We start from the raw sequence: 23,573 nt of genomic DNA on the forward strand, positions 1-23,573 counted from the left end.
AAATGTTTTATATTAAGCATTTCTTTGAAAAATCAAAGAACTTTAAAACATCTGTAATTTGTACAAATGAAAATAATTATTATTACTTTACAAAAAAAAAAAACATTACAACTGCTTCCTGCATACATAATGATTGATAAATTAATAATGAAATATATGTGCAAACCTCTCTTCTAATGCCTTAAGTAGTTGGTGAAGGACAATAAATATTAGATCAAGATGTATTTATTACTATCCCATGATCTTCAAATGTACATACTCTCAGAGGCAGTTGGAATAGGTAGCATATATTTCATCAAGAAAGCAATATGATAATTTTGAGCAGCAGGCAGAAATTCAGTAGAATTAGACTTTTATGATTCTCATGATTATCATCCATGTCCCTTACAACATTTCACCCAGTTTCTTGAAAACATATATACAGCTAGATTTTGAGGAAGATGGAGCCATGAATTTTGTCAGGATTTTGTGGAGGCAAAAGATATTTTGAAAGGCAATGAAAATTAGTCCTTTAGTCCACTTTGCATAGTTAGACTGCTACCCTTATGCAAAATATTTAGTTTAAAAATAGGCTGGAAATCTCTATGCTACTACATTAGGAATACAAACAACAGTGTAGCAATGCACAATACCCAGAGTACTGTACATCTATGAGATCAGAAGAACTTGATGCTTTACTTATCTTCAAAGAAAAAAAGCTATTTCTGCAACTCTTTAATATAGTTTGTTCCAGCAAGAAAAGAAATCAATAGCTTTCAGTCCATCCCCAGCACATACCTTTAAGAAATCTGGTCATTTACAGTGCTTTGGGAAAAATACAGACAGTGATATCAAGGGGGTTGAAAAGCCAATCCATTTTTGATAAAATGTTGTGATAAGCTACATACTGATTTTCTTCCCACAGTATGTTATAAGGTGAATTGCACTGTGGCAATGCTTTCATTTCTGAAACACTCCTAAGTGTTTCCTAAGTGGAAACATCAATTTTCAAGCAAAAATATCTTTCCATTATTTGGTTAACATTAATTGTGTTCTCAGAAATTAACAGGCTGCCAGCTGAAGTGTAAAAAAAGATTATTCACACTTTTCCACTGCTGGAGATGTGGAAGCACTGTTGAAAGAAACAGTAGTACAATAAACCTTCAAGGTAAGCAAGGATAGCTTCAATAATGACCAGAATTGAGAAAACTCATCTTAAGTGATCCTGACCACCATAGCTAAAACTACCTCAAATTCGTAGTTGTATTTTAAAGAGGTTACTTGGTTTTACATAATGAGGCTGATTAGCTGCTATTAACAGAAGATACCATGCTCCTCTATTTCTCCTGTGTCTTATTCCAATGACAAGACATTTCTACTCTCAAGATATGTACTGATTACCCTCTACCTGGTAAGAGAAAGCGCTACTCTTAATTTTTCAGTCTTGACTTCCACACCTTCCAGAAATAACAGAGATATTTTCATACCAATTTTGGGAAAATATCCCTATCTTACCAGAGAAATCAACTGAGAACAAAATATTATTTTCTAAACTATTCCAATTGCTGCCATTCCAGAAAAACAAATATCAGCATTTTATGCAGTTCACAAGGGTAGCTCTTGCTGACCAAAGGGACAAAGGTAAAGACCACTAATGATGTCTTGACTAATACCATTTTACCTTAAAATGGCTGTGGGAACTGGCAGGTTCCACTTTCAGAATGTGCCATTAAGTTAGATGCCTTATAAGAGTCTCGATAACCTTCCTCGAATACCTGAACCTCCTCTGACGTTAAGATTAATTTCATGCATTTGTTTGCAAAGTAAAACAGAAGAAGCTTGTCTGCCTTCCACGGGAAGTAGCTTTGCTTACTGGGACTATCTTCTTCCTACTGAATTTGAAAGGAAGCTTTTCAAAAGACTTGAAATCATGTCCCATCACCATGAGTAGAGATTAAGCTCTAGCACTGCTTCCCTACTAAATACAGCACAGCTAGGATTTCTCACACAAGATCTTTGTGGAAGATGTTGCTAAAGATGAAAAGCAAAGATTTTTATAAAGGGGTTTGCTAGTACTTCAGACTGCAAGGAATAGTTTCCTTCGAGGATCCCAAGCACTCAGCAGGCAAAAAAGGAGACTTGAATACTTATAGAACAAAAGAACAAAACTGAAAAACCCCTCAACCTCACAACGAAGCACATCAGTATTCAAAACTACTTTACAATCGAGGAAGGTGCAGATTAGTGGCATTGCACACTGTTAGATAGGTAGAGAAGAAATAACGGGCTATTGGAGGGACAATATGATATGCATTGCTCAGATTTATTAGATGCCAGGTACAAAGGGAACATGCCTGCCAATCATTAGGTTGAAGACATGTAATTGTTTAGATGGATATAAAGTTCCTTCTTTCAAACTATATACATGTAGTACTCATAAAGAAGAATATGTATCTATGAACATGTATGTAAAAATTATAGCTATCTATGGGATGGGGATATTACTAAGGCACATAATGTCATTAGACTGGATTCAGTGCCTGAGATCAAAGAATTTCATGCCAGCTTTTGTCATAAAGCAAGTTTTGTGTCTGGAGTTCAGTTAAGCCTAGTCAAAGGAGTCACGATCAATCTGACCAAGGCAGAGGTCTACAATGACACCTATAGTTGGGATTTCTAGTGCCCAATTTATCTCTCTTTTAAGTAGATCTCTAAAGCAGGCCAGATGAATTGTACCCTAAATGTGCCCTAACTTCTCTCCACCTATTACAAAGGGAGTCTGGGATGACTAGCTCAGACATTGATTCACTACTGATATTTTCCAGAAAGTACAACTCACATATGACTAATGATTTCAAGATAAAAACTGAAAATCTAGCACAGAGCTTTTGGTCATACTGCAATACCCACAGTCACAGAGATAGTGAGAATGATAAAGAATGTTGCTATCATCTTTGACTAGTCTTGCTATCGTCTTTGACTAGTCAGCTGAAAACAACTCTCCCCTTCTGGCAAAGACATTTTTAATGCTATTCCCATCTTTACTACACCTCCATATTTTAATTATGTTTAAGAACTCTTCATTAGAGTCAGTTGAAGAAATCTGATGAACCAAAAAGCTCTGTAGACCAGGCAACTTTTTAGACCACTTGTCAGGCTCTTCCATTTAAATAATTCTTGGTTTAAAGTCCCCATTTTGAAATCTTCACAAATGCAGAGAAACGGAGCCTTCTGACACCCCAGAAGTCTAACTCATTCTAATTCTTTACTATTGTGAACAGAAATAAGCAAGTCTGGCAACATTTACTTTTGTAGGACTGTGTTTCTCTGGCAACATTTAATTTTGTAGGACTGTGTTTCTCAGACATCCTTCAGATGCAAGAGAATAGTTCTGATCTGCTATTTTCCTTGAGACCTCCTTAATAATTCCTTATTGAGTGATAATAAATTACTCCAAAGAGTAATACTATATATGGCCTAAACTGAAAAAAGAGGGAGCTTTTTTTTCTTTTTGCAAGTTCTGCTTTGTCTGACTAAGCACAGACTATTTTAGAAGTACTGCAGACCCTTTAAAGTTATCAGAAACTAGTAGGAGAAACCCAAGCACTTGTGACAAACTTATGACAAGCAGTAAATCTACAGATAGAGACACACTCTTCTCCTCCCCATGGATCAACTTAGAAAGAAAAAAAATACAGAAGTATAGAACATTACAAAGAAATAAACATTTTTATTGTTAAATGGTAGTCATGGGCACCATCAGTTTATTTTTTCCTTCCTGGGTGTGTCCTTTCTCTTTTAAGCACCATAAGATAACATATAGCTTGTGAACAATATTTGATTAACAGTAAAAGAAACATTAAATCCTTATTTTACCACCTACAAACATTTGTAAGTAAAGGTAGAATATATTTCTCTGCAAAGCATATTTTAAAGTCTTTTATTTCAATACTATGTTTTATTAATATATAATATTGTCAACAAACTAGGCAAAGGTCAACATTGTACATGATGAGAACCTAAAAGTTTCATATCAAGTACAATGATGTTTAAATTTCCTGTAACCTGCACTTGACACCAGGTGTAGCTACTCATAAGAAGCATACACCAATCACATACTGTAATGGGCCTGAAACAAGTAGGGTCTCACACAGCCTTAAATGTATTTTAACAAAAGGTGCTGTCCCATGTAAAGGAGAAAAAAAAGAAGCATCACTACGAACAAATCAATACCTTACTTAAATACCGGTAATATACCTACTCCTAATCTTACCCTTCCCCCCACAAGTTTCCTGGTCAGATAATTAGATTCCGTCTGCTAAAAATAGATTTCTTTCAAGCAGCCAATCTCTCTCCTTTAATTCATAGAGATCTGTCCCAAAGAAGTCTTGTACAGTTTTAACAATAATGATACAATTTTCTATACTGAATTGGACTGACAAAGAACGAATCCTTTACATTATTTAGTGTCATGTGCAATGAATAAAATATAGCGGCTTTATTTCCATGTAACAACTGAATTTTTATCCATTTTTTAATAAATAGGATTTTGCTTTAAAAATATGTATTTACTTTTAAATGCTACATTAAACTACTCTATAATATGTTTAAATACCTTAAAATTTAAAATAATATTCAAATATTACATGCTTGCTGCCAACATCTGAAAGCATGTCAGATCACTAGAAGGAAACCAATTGGGCTTAGCCACTGGAACGAAAGATTCTTGAAATGACAAAATAGGCTTTGACTTTTAGCCTTTTCTGACAGTGTTGGCATTTTTTTTTTTCATTTCACTTCCTGCTAATGTTGTTCAAAACTGAGGAACTGGGTTCAGAATTTTTTCTTTTTTTCTTTTTTAGAAACATTTTTCTTCTCTAATGGGTGAAGCAGTTAGGTATAAGAGGCTGAGACATCACAGAGTTAAAACCTTGAAGGATGTGATGATATCAATAAATAAAATAACTAGCTACAGATAAATTATTCAATAAAGAAAATGTTGTTTCTAAAGCCAAAACACTTTTCTTCTGTATCCTGCTCACACTTTTACTATAGCTCTGTTGAATTATTTTAAAAACAAAACTATATTTTACATGAACTCAATTTAAAACAAATACTATAGACAATAGTATAGAAGACAATTCTTAAAAAAATGCTTTATCTGAAATATTTTGGTGAGTTCGTATGGCTGCCTCCATTTCTTCTTAAACTTTTTTTCTGCTTTCGTTACGTATATTTTATTCATGTACTATATGTGGATAAGAAGAAAAAGTATTTGTTTTTCCCCTCCTTTTGCCACCCATTATGTCAAACGTCAAGCTTTGTACAAATAGCCATATAATCTCATATACGTTGCATAATTTATTTTTATTGTATTAAATGTAATGACAATTAAAATGTCTTTAAATAACTGTGTTTTGAGGCAGTCTAACCAATCCCAATTTTCAAGCACAGGTGGTTAAAAATAAAATATCCTATGCCTGATACACAGAAACATGCTGTAAATGCAAAAAAAAAAAAAAAAAAAAAAAAGATGAGAAAGCAATACTTAATGAAGTTTTAGGGATTTATTCTGTAGTACCACATAGTACTGTAGTACTTTTCTGAACTAAGAGCAAATGATTCCTTTTTTTATCAACGATGGATTAAATCACACAAATGCAACTATGTCACAAGAAAGAATTTTACATGAGCAAATTGAATGATCCAAAATAATTTTTTTTCTTTGGATTGCAGACAATAGTTTTATTAATCAAAATCACAAACCCTTGCTTACTAGTTGTTAGAATTTAAAGCAATTTATAATATACATACATGGACACACAAAGTTTAAGAAATGCCAGATTATGTAGTGATAGCTTAAGTTGATGTAATGAGTATTTTAACATAATGCCCCCAGAGCAGCGTATGATAAACATAAGTTGCATTATTACTAAAGTAGGAAGTTAACTATTTCTGTTCTTTATAAACAGGATGCAATTTTAAATCTCTTAAGCTTTTTATAAATCAATCCTTTTACCCACTGAGATTTTTCAATCCAATAACATTTTCATCAGATTAAATTTTTTAACCTATTTTACATTTCTGTATTTGCAGCACAGTGCATGCAAATAAATGGGGAAATGTACATACAAACTTGGCTAAAGTTACACTCAGGTAACCCTCTCTTTTCCAAGTAATGACATCTGAAAAACATATTCCTTACATTATATAGTATCTATTAAAACAAACAAACAAACAAAACAAATCAGGCCCAAAACATATAATAGTTGCTCTGGTCACAAAAGCGGTTTCCTTCAAGAAAAGCACAGCACAGCACATTAACCAACAGGCATAAAATAATTCACAATACATACAATATCAGAGATTTACATACCATCAAGAAGGCAAGAAAAAAAGCAAGAAAGGAAGGCAAAAGAACAGGAAAAGATATGGGGAAAGGGAATACTACAAAAGTACGACGTACTTTATATAGTATGCAATATTTTTAGAATTGGCCTGATTTTATTTTTATGGACCTAATATTGTAGCAGAAAAACCACAAACCAAAAGCATTTAAAATTTTCTACATCCATTCCCTCCTCCTGACTTTTTTTTTTTTAATTTTATTTTATTTCATAATAAGTAAAGTTAATAAATGGTAGTAAAAGTGGGAAAGAGATTTCCTAGAGAAATATAGGCAGGAAGTTAAAGTTTTAAAGGTATCATCAGGTCTGATCTCCATGTAACCTGAGGCGTATACTTATTTATCAACAATTACATCACAGTTAGTTCTTGAATTACATTACATTAAATAAGAACACCCAAACAGGTTAGGAGATGATGTTAATATTACCTTTGTAAAATGAGTGGGCAAAGCTCTGCTCAGGAATTAACTTGGCAAGGAATCCATGGTTCAAACTTGGGTGAGGGATAGATGGTATGACCACAACTGTGGAGAAAATCATGGAATCAAATGTGAGCCAGCTAGTATTCATGTGTGGCCTGGTCCACTGTGGATCCATGACAGATATCCTATCTCATTGAAACATGCAAATATGGTATTATCAACAAAAAATGCATTTCTAAAGGAAGAAAACAAGTTCTGTATCAAGAGATAGGAAACAGCATACCTATTATTTGGGCACTTCAAGAGCAACATTCATGGGGAAAAAGAGAGACATATATATATACACACACACGCACGCACACAGGCAAGACAATCATGGGTGAAATAGTTCACTGAAACTAGCAGTTTCTTAGTGCAGAACCGTAACATATAACTAGGAAGGCACAAAAAAATTATGATTTCTCATAATTGACTACGTTCATGTAGTATATTTAAAATGGAAAGCCTACAAGCACATGTACTTTAAAAATTATGTATAAGTAGTAAATTAAAACATCATGATGAATCAGAAAATAATGACTAGATGTAAATATGACACAAATTGGAAGATAAATTCTATGAAGAATAAAAATTAGCAACTCCATAAATGAAGAAAGTAATTAAAAATCAAAACAAGAAGAAAAACATACATAAAAAACTTCACGGACAAATTCAGTTACTGTTTTCAGCTATTTTAACACAGAAGGTAGTTATAATCAATCCAGGCAGAGTTGGAAAAACCTACTGAACTGACAGTGTAAAATATTTGAAACAAAGCGGGGTAACGTTTGGATCCCTAATTTTTGACGGGTTCTGACAGCTAACAGACTCCCTCCCCCTCAGGCTGAAGAACACATGCTAGTAAAAACCACTACTACTAATAAAAAAATCACAAACAGTTCAGCCAAAGAAGGCAATAGAAATGCTTTCTTTTTATTATATTGTTTCCATAGGCTTTTAAATGCAAGCACCAACACAGCAGGACTCCAAGAAAGCACTCCACCACTACACTTGCAAAAGCCTCCTCATTCAAACAAAAGGAGCTCACATGGGCAAACAGCTGTTTGCTGTTTATACATTTCATAGTATAGAGTTAAAGATATCTGTTCTTATTAACAAATAAGAGATTCAGGAAGTTGTGCTGATCAACTCCATTTTACTTTACAGCTTTAACTCCATCAGGCACCTTGTTTCTTTTTAATTATTTTCAAATTAAAGAAAAAAAGGCATAAAAAAGCAATATGCAAATGAAAATTAGTTATACCCTATAAGCAAATATACAGAATAACTGAAACCTGCCAATGTATGTTAAAGAACTGAATGATTATACAGGAAGAGTAGCAAGTAATTTCCTATTAGGATCTTAAGCTATTCACTAAAAAATACTTTGTCATAAAATAAATACAGTTCTAAAAAAAATCTGCATATCAAAAAGAAAAATAAAATTTGAAGAAAACAAATGTACCTGTACTTGTTGGTGAATTTATTTCTTGTCTGATATTTCTACCTGCCTGGCTCCCAGATCTTGCAGTTTCTCGTTGTGGTTCAAGTATATCGCGGTATTTGGAGACCATCAGAACGGAAATAAAGTAGACTACCGCCAAAGCTAAGAACTGAGCCTGTTTGCTGTCATCCTGTGTTGGAGAAAAAAGAACAGATTATAATATCAGGCATTTCCATAGAATTTTCACCCAAGATCATCACAAGGCTTTATAAATAATAGCTTTCTGAAATGTTCCATCTGTTAACGTAGTAGTAAATGGATTACATAGAAGATTTAATGGATTTTCAGTGGAGTACTATGCACACAGTATGTATTAAGTACCGAATCTTACAGGTAATTTGGCAACTACACAAACCTCTGGGACTGTGGAGTCAAGGGGCTTTTCAGTCTAGAGGCCTGATTCTGCTCTGAGAGTGCTTTCAAGGCTTCTCAACAGCAAGGGCAATTGACTTTTGCTGCCCCGAGGATGAGACTCCGAAAGCTCCTGCCACAAGAAGGTAAGGGGTACTTACTCCAGCTGAGAGGGAAAACTAAGCTCGTTGATGCTTTTCTACTTAACGCTGGATGCATGAGCAGGCATAACAGCTTCTGGTAGCACGTAAAAGCAGGATGGATATGACCATTGTTTTTTTTCCGGTAATAAAACCCAGCTCGTACATTCTGAATTCTCCTTCAACAGGATTGTCAGCAGCAATCTTAGTTTTCCAGGGCTCTGATTTAAGTAAATGCCAGGACCACAACATCTTTGCTGTCTTTTTTTCCTCCCACCCCACACAGTCTGCTGTTCTATGGCAACTACCATCTATGGCTTAGATATCACCCTAACTGAGCTTAAGTTGCTGTAGTTCAACTGAAATATCTTTTATTATTATTATTCTGGTGTAAAACCCAACACGGCAGGATTAAGACTTTCAGCCTCTATCTACTCCTATTGTCATTTCACCTTGTCTCAACTCCACAGGTATGCATTTTCTATTACAAATCCAGTGCTTGCTTTCCATGTTGTCTGGGTGTTATTTAATTTGGCTGCATGTCTGCACAATTCTTAAAATAACTAGAAATCCTCTTACTAAGTTCTTTCGTAGAAATGCCAGAAACAATACTTCCCCTATTCCCTTCTCTTCCAGGTAAGAAAAAAGTAGGTGACAGAAGATCACCCAAATTCAACCTTGCCCTCTCAAGACGATCAGGTCACCCTGACAGATAATTTTTTTTGTGTCAAGTTCTACTTTCTTCTTTTTAAAGCTATTTCTAACTTCAGTCTTCACTTCAATCCACTCAAACTTAGGTTGGAGAAGTTTAAACATAACATATCTATTTGTGCATATATAATAAGAATTCCTATTGTACTACTTTCAAAACCAAACACATTGTGGCGCAGTTTTATGCTAAAAACAGTTGCAGACAAATCTCAAAAACAATTTTATATATAATTGTATATAGTATATGTGTATATATATTTAGCAGAAGTAAAAATTGTCTTTATAAATTAATTTGCTGCAGTTCTGTAATACATATAATAATTCTTCCTCCTACCCTGGTTGGACAAATAGCTAACACCTTTAGTAATACAGTTGTAATCAACACAGGACATAACTGATTTATTCTGGCTGGGATTATTTGGCTAATATAAAATCAAGTCTGACTTAAACACAGTTAGTTACTAACCTCAAAAGGCTTACCAGTATGATTTTAAAGTGCAGAAAGTGGCTGGTAGTTAAAAAACCACGAGCAGATGGTTTGCAGATAATATATGAAGTGCAAGGATACGAAGGATATTTTTAATTCCAGTACAATCAAAATCTCTTTCAAATTATTTGATAATTTTGCAGAAGAAAGAATTACAGCACACATTACTCACCACATCACGAAAAACAACTGCTCGTAGACGATTAATATCAACATCCTGAAGAAGCCTATCAGGGTCTTTTATAGGAGAAAGATTGCCAGGGACATTTTCAAGGGGAGTCTAAAAATAAAAAGTAGTGACATTTTTTACCCCCGCAAATATCAAAGCATTTCTGTTAGAACCTTAATTTGATGCCTTTTTTAGATATTGCATCAATCTTAGATGCTTTTTTGGGACCAATATACTTCCAACATAATACTCAGACAAGGATTCTAGAAATAAAGCAATGTTTTGAATTATTGTCTTAATACTATTTAGATATAAATTGTTACATCTTCCTAGGACCTCAGAACAACTGTATCTCTTCCCAGAGTTAAGATGATAATTTGCACACAAAACATTATTTCTGATTACAGTTGTTTCATAGCAGTACAATAAATTATTTCTAATGTGTGCTAAATTTAAAAACGATGAGCAGAAATATTTTAAAAATCAGTTTATGTTCGTTTCACTGTGAATTGTTACAGACTACTTACAGAATAACTGCTATTACTACAAAAGCATAGAGTAGTATGCTTTCTTTAAAAAAATCATAATGTATTACAAATGATGCCTAAACACCTAAAAGTCTCCTTATACTGACTTGCTTTGCACTGAATGTGATAACGTGGAGAAATGTAATGTTTTTGTGAGATTTAATGAAATAATATTGTGAAAGGAGCTGAGTTTGTAAATGTTATCTGAAAAATTCTTTAGAGAAGAAAAACCACTGAATTTAGTAATGAAAATCTAGTAGCAAAAAAAGGAATCCTTTACATCACACACAGTGTTGTATTTTAGTCACAGGCTATGCTAAATTCTTTGAGATTTTAATTTCAGGACTCCCAAAGTCTTAAAGCTGTAAACAAGTTAAAAAAAAAAAAGATGAACAATGAATTAATGAAACTGGAAAAACTAAGCTGTAATTGAATATTAAACAAGTTTCATTACTAAAATCAGAAAGAAAATACTGATGTCTAATATGTATGCAAAGGTCTGTTGAAGTTACCGGGACTCAGGTGTTCCACCAACAAAGATGCGATTGCGGGATTTCATCAAAACTGCAAGTGCTCTGACAGATTAAAAAAGCTGTGCAGGTATATATGACAGATGTGAGTAAGGGGACTCGCTCTTTGAAGTAGACCAAGCAAGAGTGAAAAAGCTGTTTAAAATTGCTCCAGTCATACTACTGCGTTAACTTTTTCTTGTTTTTAATAAACTGCCCCACATACTTTTACTTTAAGCCAGTTAATAGCAAAAACCTAAGCTTTTGCCAAATATTTGAGAAGGCAGTTACAATTCTTTTCTGATCCTATAAAGCAGTGGTACAGACTTGTCATTGCTGTTGGCAAATGAAGACTGGGTTACCTTGGTTGCTGCTGCTGAAGTTACACCCTGAAGAGCATCTTGAGTTTTACTGCTGATTAATGACGTCTTGTTCACTCTCTCTCTCTGTCTTTGCCGACATTCTAAGCAGTTTCTCACAGCCACACAACAAACTAAAAAGAAGTTACGAAAATGCTACAAATGAGAATATTTTCTCATGATTATAGTCAGGTCATCAATTTGCAGTCTGTACAACTAGTTTGATATGTCAATAACCATGTCCAAATAGTAAGTGCAACATACTTCTCACATTAGACTCTGTCAGTACTAAGAAAGCATTATGGTGACTTACTAATTTCATTCTTTAGTTGAACATCTAAATGTTTTATATAACTGCTATATCACCATATTAAAATTTGAAAATTATTAGTCCCTGAACTGGATCTCTCATATCTTATTGATCAGTTATCAACACTTAACATTCGAAAGTACTTATGTACAGCTAGAATAGAAAAAAAATAGTAGGTGGTAATTTAGAATTTGATGAAAATTGATCACTGAGAATAAACCACAATTTTTATATCAGAGGGAGTATAATTATCAATGACCTAATAAGTGGTATGAATAATAACAGGACAAAATCTGAGTACAAAAATTATTCATCATTTGAGAAATGAAAAAGTATGTGGGAGATAACATTAGCAAAACAGATCATGCCAGATGACAGTCAAAATTTAATGTTCACAAGGATAAAGTGATATAGTTTGCATAGAAGTTGAATCATTCATAAATTTTTAAATTTCCTAAATTAATTGTAACAGTATATAGCAAATAGTAAATAGTGAAGAGAGGTGCCAGACTGTTGCAATATATATTGACTACAGAGTCTCCACATGCATCCCATGCTCTTAATCTTACATAGCCTATAAGTAGTCTTCCAAATCCATGGAGACTGTACAAGGAAACCTGCAACAGGCAGGTAACAAAGCAGTTTTAAGAAAAAAAAATTCTCCATTTACTTACTTATATTTAATATTTTTACTCCCCCAAAATATATACAACTTGTAATAACATAAGAGAGAACAATTTCAGACATGTCATTTTAACTTATTCTTGTGCCTAAATTGAATCAACCTTAAAACTGTATCAAATCAATAATAAATGGGATTTTTATTTTACCACATCATAGTCAATACAAGTCCTTTCCTACATGTGTCACTATTTGATCCATCTGTAGCTCATTGATTTGTAAGTAATTATTTAATACATACTGTCTGCCGACTTACCAAGCCTTAGGCACTGTCGCATTAGACCTCCAGAAGACATGTTTTTTTCAGCTTCAATCTCACTAAAATTTAGAGAACTGGCAAACACTAGTACATCAACCATTGCCATCAGACGGCTGAGAAAAGTTACTGCTGTCTCTGCTGACATTCCTTGTGTCACTTCGATATTTTCCAATTCAGTCTTTAAAAGGAGATAAGTGAATTAAACAGTTTGAACACAACTGAAATATAAAGACAGCACATACACATACAAATCTAAATTGTTATGCTTCATGACAAATACATTGAAAAGTTATTTAAAGATCTCCTGCTATTACCATTAACATAAACTGTGAGTGAAATTCAAAGGAAGACAGCATGAAAAGTGAGAAAATTATTTATATTTACATGCTGTAACAGACCAGAAAAAGTCTAATATAAATAAGAAAGTTATTAGCAATTACATAAAGTGTGGCCAGGTAGTAAAACAATGCATGGTATATAAGGGTGCAATGTACTCTTACGTTATTCCATAGGCTAAGCAAACTGATAGGTAACAGATGAAAGTAAGTACGCTTTTACATTCCTGTAGACAAACAAGTAAATGTGAGGAGTGGAGTGGGGAAAACTGGACAGTTTTGCCCCGTTTCCACAAATTGATTCTCCCTGGGAATGCTTATACCATATAGGAACCTGATAGAGTCCAATTCTTCTGGAGATCAGAAGAAAGTATGTTTACCCCCTCACAACAGCAACAGGGGGGAAGTGGAAACATGACAAGTTATATGGCGTGGAGCTCACATTTCCCAGAGGATGGCCATTTATTTCTTAATGTAGTGTTGGACTCTCCTTAATGGGAATCCACAGAAAAATGCTGAATGTTCTCAATATTTCTGCAATTTAAAAGAGGGTCATGTTTTTCTGTAAAAAGATACTTAGATGTCCAGAGTCATGTTGTCAAATGCATTCAGGTATCTAACAGTGCAGATAAGTGAGTAAACAGTAAGTTTAATTAAAAAAAAAAATAAATCTGCTTAAACACATTTATCTCTGGAGCTAGGCAAAACTGAAAATGGGATTTAGTACTTGACTGTGTCCACATTTATATGCCTAAATACTATTTTTAAAATTGTTTACACATGGCTGATTCTTGATTGTCAGCAAGATTTCAGATCACAGGGCTTTTCTGAACACAGAGTTCAGTCACTTTGAAAAGTATTACTTTCATTGTGTTTGTTTGTTTTTATTCATTTGCTTAGAAATATCTAGGAAAACAATTCAAAATATATTTTCTGCTGTTAAGGCCATTTCCTTCCAAAGAAAAAGAAATACAGAAGAAAAAAAAAAATCCTTCATTTCCAACTTCTAAAAAATTAGTATCCTCACTCATGAGTCACTTTTTAGAATACTTTACATAAAAATCATAAAAGTGCAAACTGTGCCAAACAGTATAAAGGAAACAACTGTTTTGAAAGATGAAGGATATAATGTGGCATGTGTCACCACAATGATAGATACCACTTCATTTAATTTCTCTTAAGGATGTAACATGTCAGTTACATGGGTGATTTGGGAAGGATTGTCATCTGTCTGATCTGCCCAACAATATCAGAAAAATGGTAAAATGACAACTCTCAGATGAACTATTTCCAGACTTTCTCCTTTAGCCAGGTCTCCCCCGCTTAGTGTGTGTTGTGTTCCTACTTTTTGGAAACATAAGTTGCTGTTTTTTTATAACAGACTGGAACATCATTTTGGAAAGCACTCATCCAAAGAAAATAGAAATCTATAGCCATAACAGTCTGCTAGAAAAACTCACAGGTTGTTACAGAAACCTGAACTTCAAACTCATGCTTGAAATAACATCAGGCTTGCTAGTAGCCAACTGACTGCTTGCTGTTGACTTTTCTCAAGCTTCAACTGTATTGCATCAGTGTCTTAAATCTACTCAGTATATCTATTGCTTTTTTTTTCAATTATGTAATAAATTCATTTTATATAACATTTTACCAAGATTTTTGCAAACTTTGAAATGAAAAAAAGAAAAATCTTTTTTTACAAATCTCCCTAAAATTCTGCTGGACGGAAGAAAAAAAAAAAGACTGACTTCTTTACAGCAAAACTTACCATCAGTTCTACCTGTTAAATATGGCACATTGATATTCTAATACTGTTTAAAATAAGCTCCATTGTTGATCAAGCTGCCTTCAGGTATTAGCAATATTTTAGATAGGTGTAGCTCAAAAACTCTTTAAAAAGTGAACTGATCACCATTTCATGACTATTCAGGATACTTTAAGAGCAGTAACAAGTCTCCCATACAATTAACATGTTCAGGGCCTAAAGAGTTTTTCTATTGACAGCAACATTTATAACTTAAATTAGCTCACAGACCTGCCTACGTTCAGTCCGGTAACAGTAAGAATCATACTTGACAGTGCATTAAGTTACTCAAGGGAAACATATTAGGAAAAGTTAATGATTACACCCCATATATTCCTATTTACATCCTACTATATGATATAGGAAAATAATAATAATAATAAAAAAGCCAAAATATTAAATGATCAAAAATAAGGTATTTTTGAAAATGCAAAAAACTGAAACTTACAGCAGCAATACTAACCTTAGAACCCTGGACATGCAACAGACAAAACAGACAACAGATCACAACAATAAAAGAAAAAGAAAATTATTTACGTTAACTAAAAATACAATGTAAAATTGAAACAAATTAGTATCTTGGAATTAGACATTTGTTTAATTTATAATTATAACAGCAAAACATTTCAGCTCAGCATGAACATTTGAAAAAAAGGCTTCTAAGAGATAGCTATGCACAAGGAAAACTGTAAATCTTGTATTATTATGGAGTTGATGTAAACACTGATTCTTCCAAACCAATGTACATCTTTTATATAGTACATAAAGCAATTTTGTGAAGCAATGTAAACCAAAGTAATGATTTCACTGATTATATAGAAACAAAATGTGTATTTTAGAACAAGCCATTTAACTGAAATGTAATAAAGTAGTTAATCTTTGTATGAGGAGGCAAATATGTTTAAAATGCTTTGACAAAACAAATGTAAATCACAAAAAGCAAACTGGTTCTTCATGCATAATGCTCCTTCCTTTGAAGCAACACATAGCTTATTATATATATTACATTTGGGTGTGATTTCTTCAACCTAAACCAATATCATACTGGATATTTGAATGCTTTTGAACCACAGGGGAAAAAAAAAAAGATTCACTAAGCCCCTGGGACTGAGTTAGTCTTCAAATTTCAATGTTCACAATTAAACAGCTGTGTAAAATTTTTATGTTTTAATTTTAGGTAGAAGCACTTTCTCTCTTATCACAATAGGCTAGGAACTAATCCTTAAGTTTTCACTAGTTATGTTTTAAAAAGAGAAAGAAACTGAATTTTCAAGCGTATGTCAGTATTTTTGTCATTTAAATAGTGGAAAAAACTAATCTAACAGAAAGAAAAACAAGCCGAAACAAACTGCTTGCTTTCCTTTTGGAACAGAAATTACCATGTTCAACCGGTTTTTAAATGTGTCTTCCTCTTTTGTAGCTGGATGCACCTCGAGAATTAACATATGGCTATTTTCTCTCAATTACTAGCTGACAATTTTTACATCAGTGTGCCACTGTTGATTCTCAGAATTGTTATAGATCACACAGCACCTGTGACATCACGAGTCATGAACATGATAACGATAATGCTAACACTATACACAGGACATACTGAAAAATATCTCATCTTGGCTTTTTATCCACAGACCTAATAAGGTTGTCTTTAAATGTTTCATTGAGTTTTGTAGACAGCCGTTTGTATCGCACCAGCCCTCAGAACACAATTTGAGAGCTGCTGTTTTAAATGCTGCAAGCAAGAATTAGAATTACGACTTCATAGTCATAAATAGTCAAAAAACAAACCAGTTGCAAGGAGTCTGGAAATTTACTCTCAATTGTCACATATTTTTCAACTCCTCAAATTTCTTTTGCCTTACTCAATGTCCTCAAGTCCTTTTCACAGCTGCTGCCCTTGCAGTAAGCAATGATTATTTCAAGTTCCTAGCTTGTACACAAAGTGTTTTATCTGGCAACCAGCTGCTATTAACAGAAAGCATCTTCTGCAAACCTTTTTCCTTACAGGTCCCCAAATATGCTTTTTTCACACTTGTACACCATCTTAAAAATGTCTTCTTTATAGCTGTAATTAAAAAAAAGCCTCAAAGACCTCCCCCACAGAAAGAAAAAAAAAAAAGGAAATCAGTATTTTATATTTTATGACCTCCCTATAATATTGGCAGAGTTATCTATTATCCCCCAATTTGATAAGCGAGACATCAGAATCAACAGTGGAACACACTCCAGCTTATATTGTAAAATAACAAAACTGGTTATATTTTTAAATATATATATATTTTTATATATATATTTACTTCCACTTCAAATCATTTCACATATGCAATTGACAACCCTTTAAACACACCAGCATTTGAACCAAGTCCTTGTTACAGACCCTGAGACAGAGGTGATACAGAAGTGAAATCAAGGGAAACACTAAAACATGTGGGAATAGATTACTGTGAATTACAGTAAACTTTCCCTTGTATTCCATACAAATGTATAACCTTCACTCTACTCTTCAGTCATGCACAGATTTGTGAGTGGTTTGTTTTCACAGATAATGCATTTTTTCTTTTCTTCCTATTCATATTTAAAGGCTCCTATTCACAGCACTACTCAGATCATCCTAGTCTGGATTAAAAAACCAAGGCAAAAGGTAGATTTCTATTACAAGAATTCAATAGTGAGGAAATTCCATGATTAAGATTGCCTGTTCTACAGCAGACAAGGGATCATGGAGTAATGTTCCACCCAGCCCAGAGTTGCCATTTCACTACAAATCCTAACTATGCAAAGGAAAAAGTCTTTTTGAAATAGGAAATTCCCCAAACATTCATCTTTTAAAAGAAAAGTGATGGTATTGCTTTTTCAGCAAGGGAGGGAACACAATACAGAATCTGTTGCACGAAAGAAAAAAAAAATCTGCAATTCCTCCAATATTCTGAAAGTCATTTTGCTAAATTTACCTCTTGGTTCTTTTCTGCATATAGCCTTAATTAATTCAAGCATCCATATCCAGTATGTATTCTACTAATGAGAAATATGTGAAATGCCTTTAAAAAAATGAGAGGCAATGGGACACATGTAGTAACAACTAACTCTATAGCAAATTGTTGAGAAGAGAGTTTTGTAATAGACATTTAGGACCGTTCAAGAACCAACAGCCCAGGATGAGGCCTTGCTTGAACTCAGACTGACACACTGAAGTCAAGGAACTATGGATAAGTAGGACTGTGAGATCGACAAAGGAATTGTGTGTTTCTGTCTGTCATCTTCTCCGTTAGAAAACAAGTAAGCTACCTCGTAAAAAGAGGCTGGATTCAGCTCCAGGTCAACAATCATTGCAGTCGATGGACCCTACAGGGATCTGGCTGACCAGCCACTAGATGTCAACATCAGAGATAGCTGAATCATTTGCTTCTATTGAGTAGATCTCCACTGGCTAGAAACCTAGTCCACATGTGAGTACATCAAGTGGATACGTAAATTTACCCTATTCTCCTCCTGAATTCCGTCCTGTTTTATCATCCCCAAGTAAAAGGGTGGAACGACCTTTGCTGTCTATTCTATAGCCTTTTTGCTCTCATATTTCATTATTCCAGACCAAAAAGTAAATTTATTTTTAGAAGTACATGTAAATTACATGTCCTATGCCACAAATACAACACACTAGGAGGAAATAAGTAAGAATTACTACTTTAAAATTTCAATATGGGCCCAAAAGGCCTTGAGTGGGAATACTTGAGAGTCACCATTCATGAAAGTGAAAAAGGAAGAAATGAAGTAAAATGAGCTCATGCTTGTTGATAAACTGAATATATGTATTCTACAGTATCTACAAAATGTGAGGGTTCTGACACCCCAGAAAATCTCTGCAGAATAGAGATATGGAGGATCAGAGGCTTTCAAAGACAGACAGACTAAACAAGATGAAGACTCTATGGATTCAAACAGGCACACCAGGAGATATGACTCAAGCCTACAAAGTCATAAATGATATGGAGATGAATAAAGACGCGATTAACCACTCCTTTCATAGCATAAACAGAAAGACACATAGTGACTTTATACATTTAAGCAGACTTAAAAAAACAAAGACAAGAAGTGCTTCAAAGGTTATGTAATTACTTTGTCAGACTCAATGCCATAGGATATTATGGAGGCTAAAAGCGTAAGTAGCTTCAAAAAAGATTAGATAAAGTCTAGAAGGATAAACTCCTCAGTAGTTATTAAACGTGACAGCCCGGACACTCTCTCTAGCTGTTAAAATCCTAAACGCTGAAATGAAGTATCATTAGAGCAATCAATACGCTTGCTCAGACTTCTGTATTTTGATGTAAGCTGCAAACAGTCACTGTTGGAGGCAGAATGCTAAACCAGCCGGGCCCTTGGGCTGACCCAGTAAGGCAGCTTATGTAAGACGTGGACAGCTTGCTTTTGCAAGAGTAGTGCAGTACTGCTTGACTGGACTTGCGATACCATGTCCAGTTTAAATTACAGAATCACAAAATCACACAGAATCACAGAATGGTTGAGGTTGGAATGGATGCATGAGATGTACCACAAAATTTGGACTGTATATCTTGTGGGGAAAAAAAAAAAATCATTAATGAAATTAACTAAAACACAGCAGGTTCCATCTGAAAATCAAGAAACACTTTTTTGCTGTGAGGGTGACCGAGCACTGGCACAGGCTGTCCAGGGAGGTGGCAGAGTCTCCATCCTCAGAGATACTCAAAAGCCATCTGAACACAGTCCTGGGCAACTGGCTCTAGGTTGCCCTGCCTGAGCAGAGGGGTTGGATCAGATGACCTCCAGAGGTCCCTTCCAGCCTCAACCATTCTGCGATTCTGCGATTCTTTGAATCGGTGAGGGAAAAAGAGTATTGGCTCTTTCCTCCCTTGAGAGTTACTCTGGCAAGAAAGTGTCACTAGAAGCCCTGCTGTAAGTGTTTTTATGCAGTGGAGACGTTACATAAATCTTCCTGTTTCAGATCTCTTCTCTCTTCCAATTAGCAGCTCTTGGAAGAAGGAGAGTGAGACAGTCTTCTGTAACTGATTGTAAGCACTGGACTACTTTGCCCTTTCAAGACTGAGAAGAAATATGTTCCTCACCAGCAGTCCATCCACTTTCTCCACAGCAGTTCAAGGATGCAAAAGTATTAGAAGTCCGAGAATCAGTACAAAACTTCTTTTCATTCATCATATGGTGGATATGCAGAAGTGGTCTGATGCCCAACAGGGCATCTGGTCCCTTCATAACTGTGATCCAGAACAATATTGAGGGAGAGCACCTACTCGAAGAAGGACATGCTGGGCTTTTTGTATCTGTCACAATGATGAATAAATCCACCTTCCTCCTAATGTTTATGGACAGGCAATGATGGAACAGGAATGGAGTTGAATGGGAGGGAAGAAGCTCTCTGCTAGGTGAAAATGATTCATCATCTAGACGGTAACGGTTATTTCCAGGTGAAGTTAGTTTGTGATTTTATCAATTACGTCTCCCCACTCTCCCTGTACATCTGGTACAAAAGTAATCACTTTTTTTTTTTTTTAATTTCACAGAGTAGGATTAATTCAGTTTGAAGCCAACTACTGATCTTTTAGTGAATTAGTTTATTTCACAATTTATTTTTATTTTATGATCCTAAAAAGATAGAAGAATTGAGCATTGAAGTAGTACACACAGTCCCCATGTAGTGGAGAAATGCATGCATAGTACACAAACTTGAAAATATAGTCTTTTGTACCAATGCATGAAAATCACTGCTATTCTAGCAAGGCAGTATCAACACACAATATTTCAACAAACGGATGTGTAATTTATAAAGCTGTATCAGCTATCTATCTATACATGCACACACACTTATATATTTATTATCCAGAACAGAGGGAAATGGTGAACTGCAAAATTATTATTCTATGGAATGGCTCTGCAGTGTCATAAACCAGGATAAGAGCTAAAAAACACCAAGACCATTCAATGGACTTGCAACCTAATTAATTCTGTGCCTGTTTTATTTTTTTATATAAAAGATGGCAATGAAAACATCTTCATTTTCAAATGATGTCTAAAAGGTTTGTTTTAAAAAATATCTCCCAATGTCCTTTTATCTAAAGACCGATAGTACAGCCTGCATCTCAAGATGGCTTGGTGTGTACTCTCTCATACTTGTCAATATTTACAATGAAGCACTTGCAAAATCTTTTATTCAGCAACCTTGATGTCATTCTTGTGACTACAGAGAACTGAACTCTTTCCTGTGCGTCTTGCACTTTTGCTTATAGCAAATATTTTCCCAGTTAACACAGTGAAAATAGTGAAGACACGGCATTTAACCATTAATTGCCTGGCTGAAAGTGATATTAACGTTTAGCCAATTGCTAGCCCATACAGTCATACCGTTCAAATAAAATCATGCAAAACAGGTTTTTTTGCTAGCTAACTAGAATAGTAGAGGCGAAGTAAAGTAACCTCAATTGCTGAACGGCTAGAACAAGTGTCCTGGTTTTGGCAGGGATAGAGTTAATTTCCTTCCTAGTAGCTGGTACAGTGCTGTGTTTCGGATTTAGCATGAGAATAATGCACATTATCAACAGGGTTGATAATACACCGATGTTTTAGTTGTTGCTAAGCAGTGCTTGCACTAGTCAAGGACTTTTCAGCTTCCCATGCTATACCATTCCATACCATGTGATGTCATGCTCAGTACATAACCTGGGGAAAGCTGGCCGGGGGGGCCGCTGCTCGGGGGCTGGCTCAGCATCAGTCAGCAGGTAAGAAGCAATTGCACTGTGCATCACTTGCGTAGATTATTATTATTACATTATTATTATTATTGTTATTATTATTTTATTTCAATTATTAAACTGTTTTTATCTCAACCCATGAGTTTTCTCACTTTTACTCGTTCAATTCTCTCCCCCATCCCACTGGGTGGGGGGCGGGGGGCGGGTAGTGAGCGAGCGGCTGTGTGGTGCTCAGTTGCCGTCTGAGGTTAAACCACGACAACAAGGAATTGGGCTTTTACTCCCAAACCACATTTGTAGCCTCCAGTGCCTACTAGCCACATTACTTCAGAGGAGCCTCTTTGTCCCTTTTTGGCCTCATTTTCTCCCCTTTCAAAGACCAATACTAACTGCAGATGCTTACGGGATGTTCAAGATAAAACATTTAGTATGAAAGAAATAGTTACAGATATTATGTGCACAGACAAGGCATCACATTCTAATACTGTAATTACTATTGACAATAAAGCAATATTTACAAAATATTTCTCCCTTTTTCATGAAGCATTCTATTAGGCTACTCTGCCTGCCTGAACTGTGATCACCTAAGTAATTACAGCTTACTAAGAACATCGGAGTGGATAAAAATATCAGCCTATTTCAATACAAGATTTAAAAAAAAAAAAAGGAAACGAAGGTCAGGACCTACTGAAGGAAGAACTAAACAGAGTAGCAAGGGGACGACTTCTGATATGATTTGGCATGCAAACAAATGGTGGCCATGCAAAACAGATTTATGAATATCAATGACTAGCCATCATGAAGCATGTAATTTTGTTACAGTAATCATGATTTGTAACCATGATCCTAATGGTCTTCTCTTTCAAATGAAATATTAAATATCTATGAAATATTATTCTTACTTAGTACTACTTCTCTAATACAATTAGCATTTCAAATGCAAAATATTATAAACACTGTATATCAAAGCTTAACAGTTTTGATTATAAATGTAATTTTTTTGAAAGAATTAGCAGAGAGGGGACAGGAGTTTCTAAAGAAGAAAAGTCAGCTGCAAATAGTGGTTTGTATTAGTAACAACAATTTCTAATATGACCACTAGGTGGAAATATTGTACTTACAGTTGGGGACGTGGCTGCTGACAGCAATGGTAAAATTCCTCCACAAGCAATAATAATATTGTCTACCATCTGGGAAATGAGGTGTATTGTGTTGTGTACAAAAATAATATTTTCATTGCTATTGACAAAGTCCATCACAGACTTTGTGGAGTGGCTGCAAGAACAGAAGAAAGGATGGATTAAAAACAAACAGTTAAAATAAAAGTTTAGTTAAATTTATTCTTTGCAACCAGACCGTGACTGTTTCTTTGATATAAAGGCAAAATCTTGTCTACAAAACTTTGCATGTAAATTGTCTAAAAATATGAACAGGACTAGTCTAATGAACAAATTGATTGCTACCTATTTTCACACCAGGATTAGCTTCAGATACCCAGTTGAGAACAATGGCTCATAAACTTTTATTCCTATCAACCAGTACTTCACTTCACAGGCAGCTCTGCTGAAAGCAGTAGGGTTGTTTCTTCAGCGTGAAAGTTATTATTCAATATTAAGAGTTCACCATACTGCACCAGTGCCATTTGAAGCACCCCTGATAGCACCTAATGATAACACCTGCTAGTGTTTTAAAGGAGAAATTTGATAATATGGTGATACCTTGATCTAATATTAACTTTATTTCCTAATATTAAATTTAGCATTAGCAATAGCTTTGCAAGCCACAGATGATAATAAGATTAGCTGAAATCTCAGCAACTCCTAATTGGTGAGTAATTGTCCCATGA

General features: G+C 34.6%; 1 protein-coding gene across 1 annotated transcript in view; it reads right to left on the minus strand.

The window, feature by feature from the left end:
* Positions 1-23,573, minus strand: part of NBEA (neurobeachin) — a 180,865-nt gene that overhangs the window by 141,541 nt on the left and 15,751 nt on the right. The window contains exons 11-16 of the mRNA XM_009327857.1: positions 22,849-23,002; positions 12,852-13,032; positions 11,608-11,738; positions 10,213-10,320; positions 8,313-8,481; positions 6,815-6,910 (exon numbers count right to left, since the gene is read on the minus strand). Coding sequence (XP_009326132.1) covers positions 6,815-6,910; positions 8,313-8,481; positions 10,213-10,320; positions 11,608-11,738; positions 12,852-13,032; positions 22,849-23,002 — 839 coding nt within the window. The remainder of the gene's footprint in view (positions 1-6,814; positions 6,911-8,312; positions 8,482-10,212; positions 10,321-11,607; positions 11,739-12,851; positions 13,033-22,848; positions 23,003-23,573) is intronic.

This window comes from Pygoscelis adeliae, unplaced genomic scaffold (genome assembly GCF_000699105.1).
Source record: "Pygoscelis adeliae isolate BGI_AS28 unplaced genomic scaffold, ASM69910v1 Scaffold14, whole genome shotgun sequence".
In the NCBI taxonomy this organism is placed as follows: domain Eukaryota; kingdom Metazoa; phylum Chordata; class Aves; order Sphenisciformes; family Spheniscidae; genus Pygoscelis; species Pygoscelis adeliae.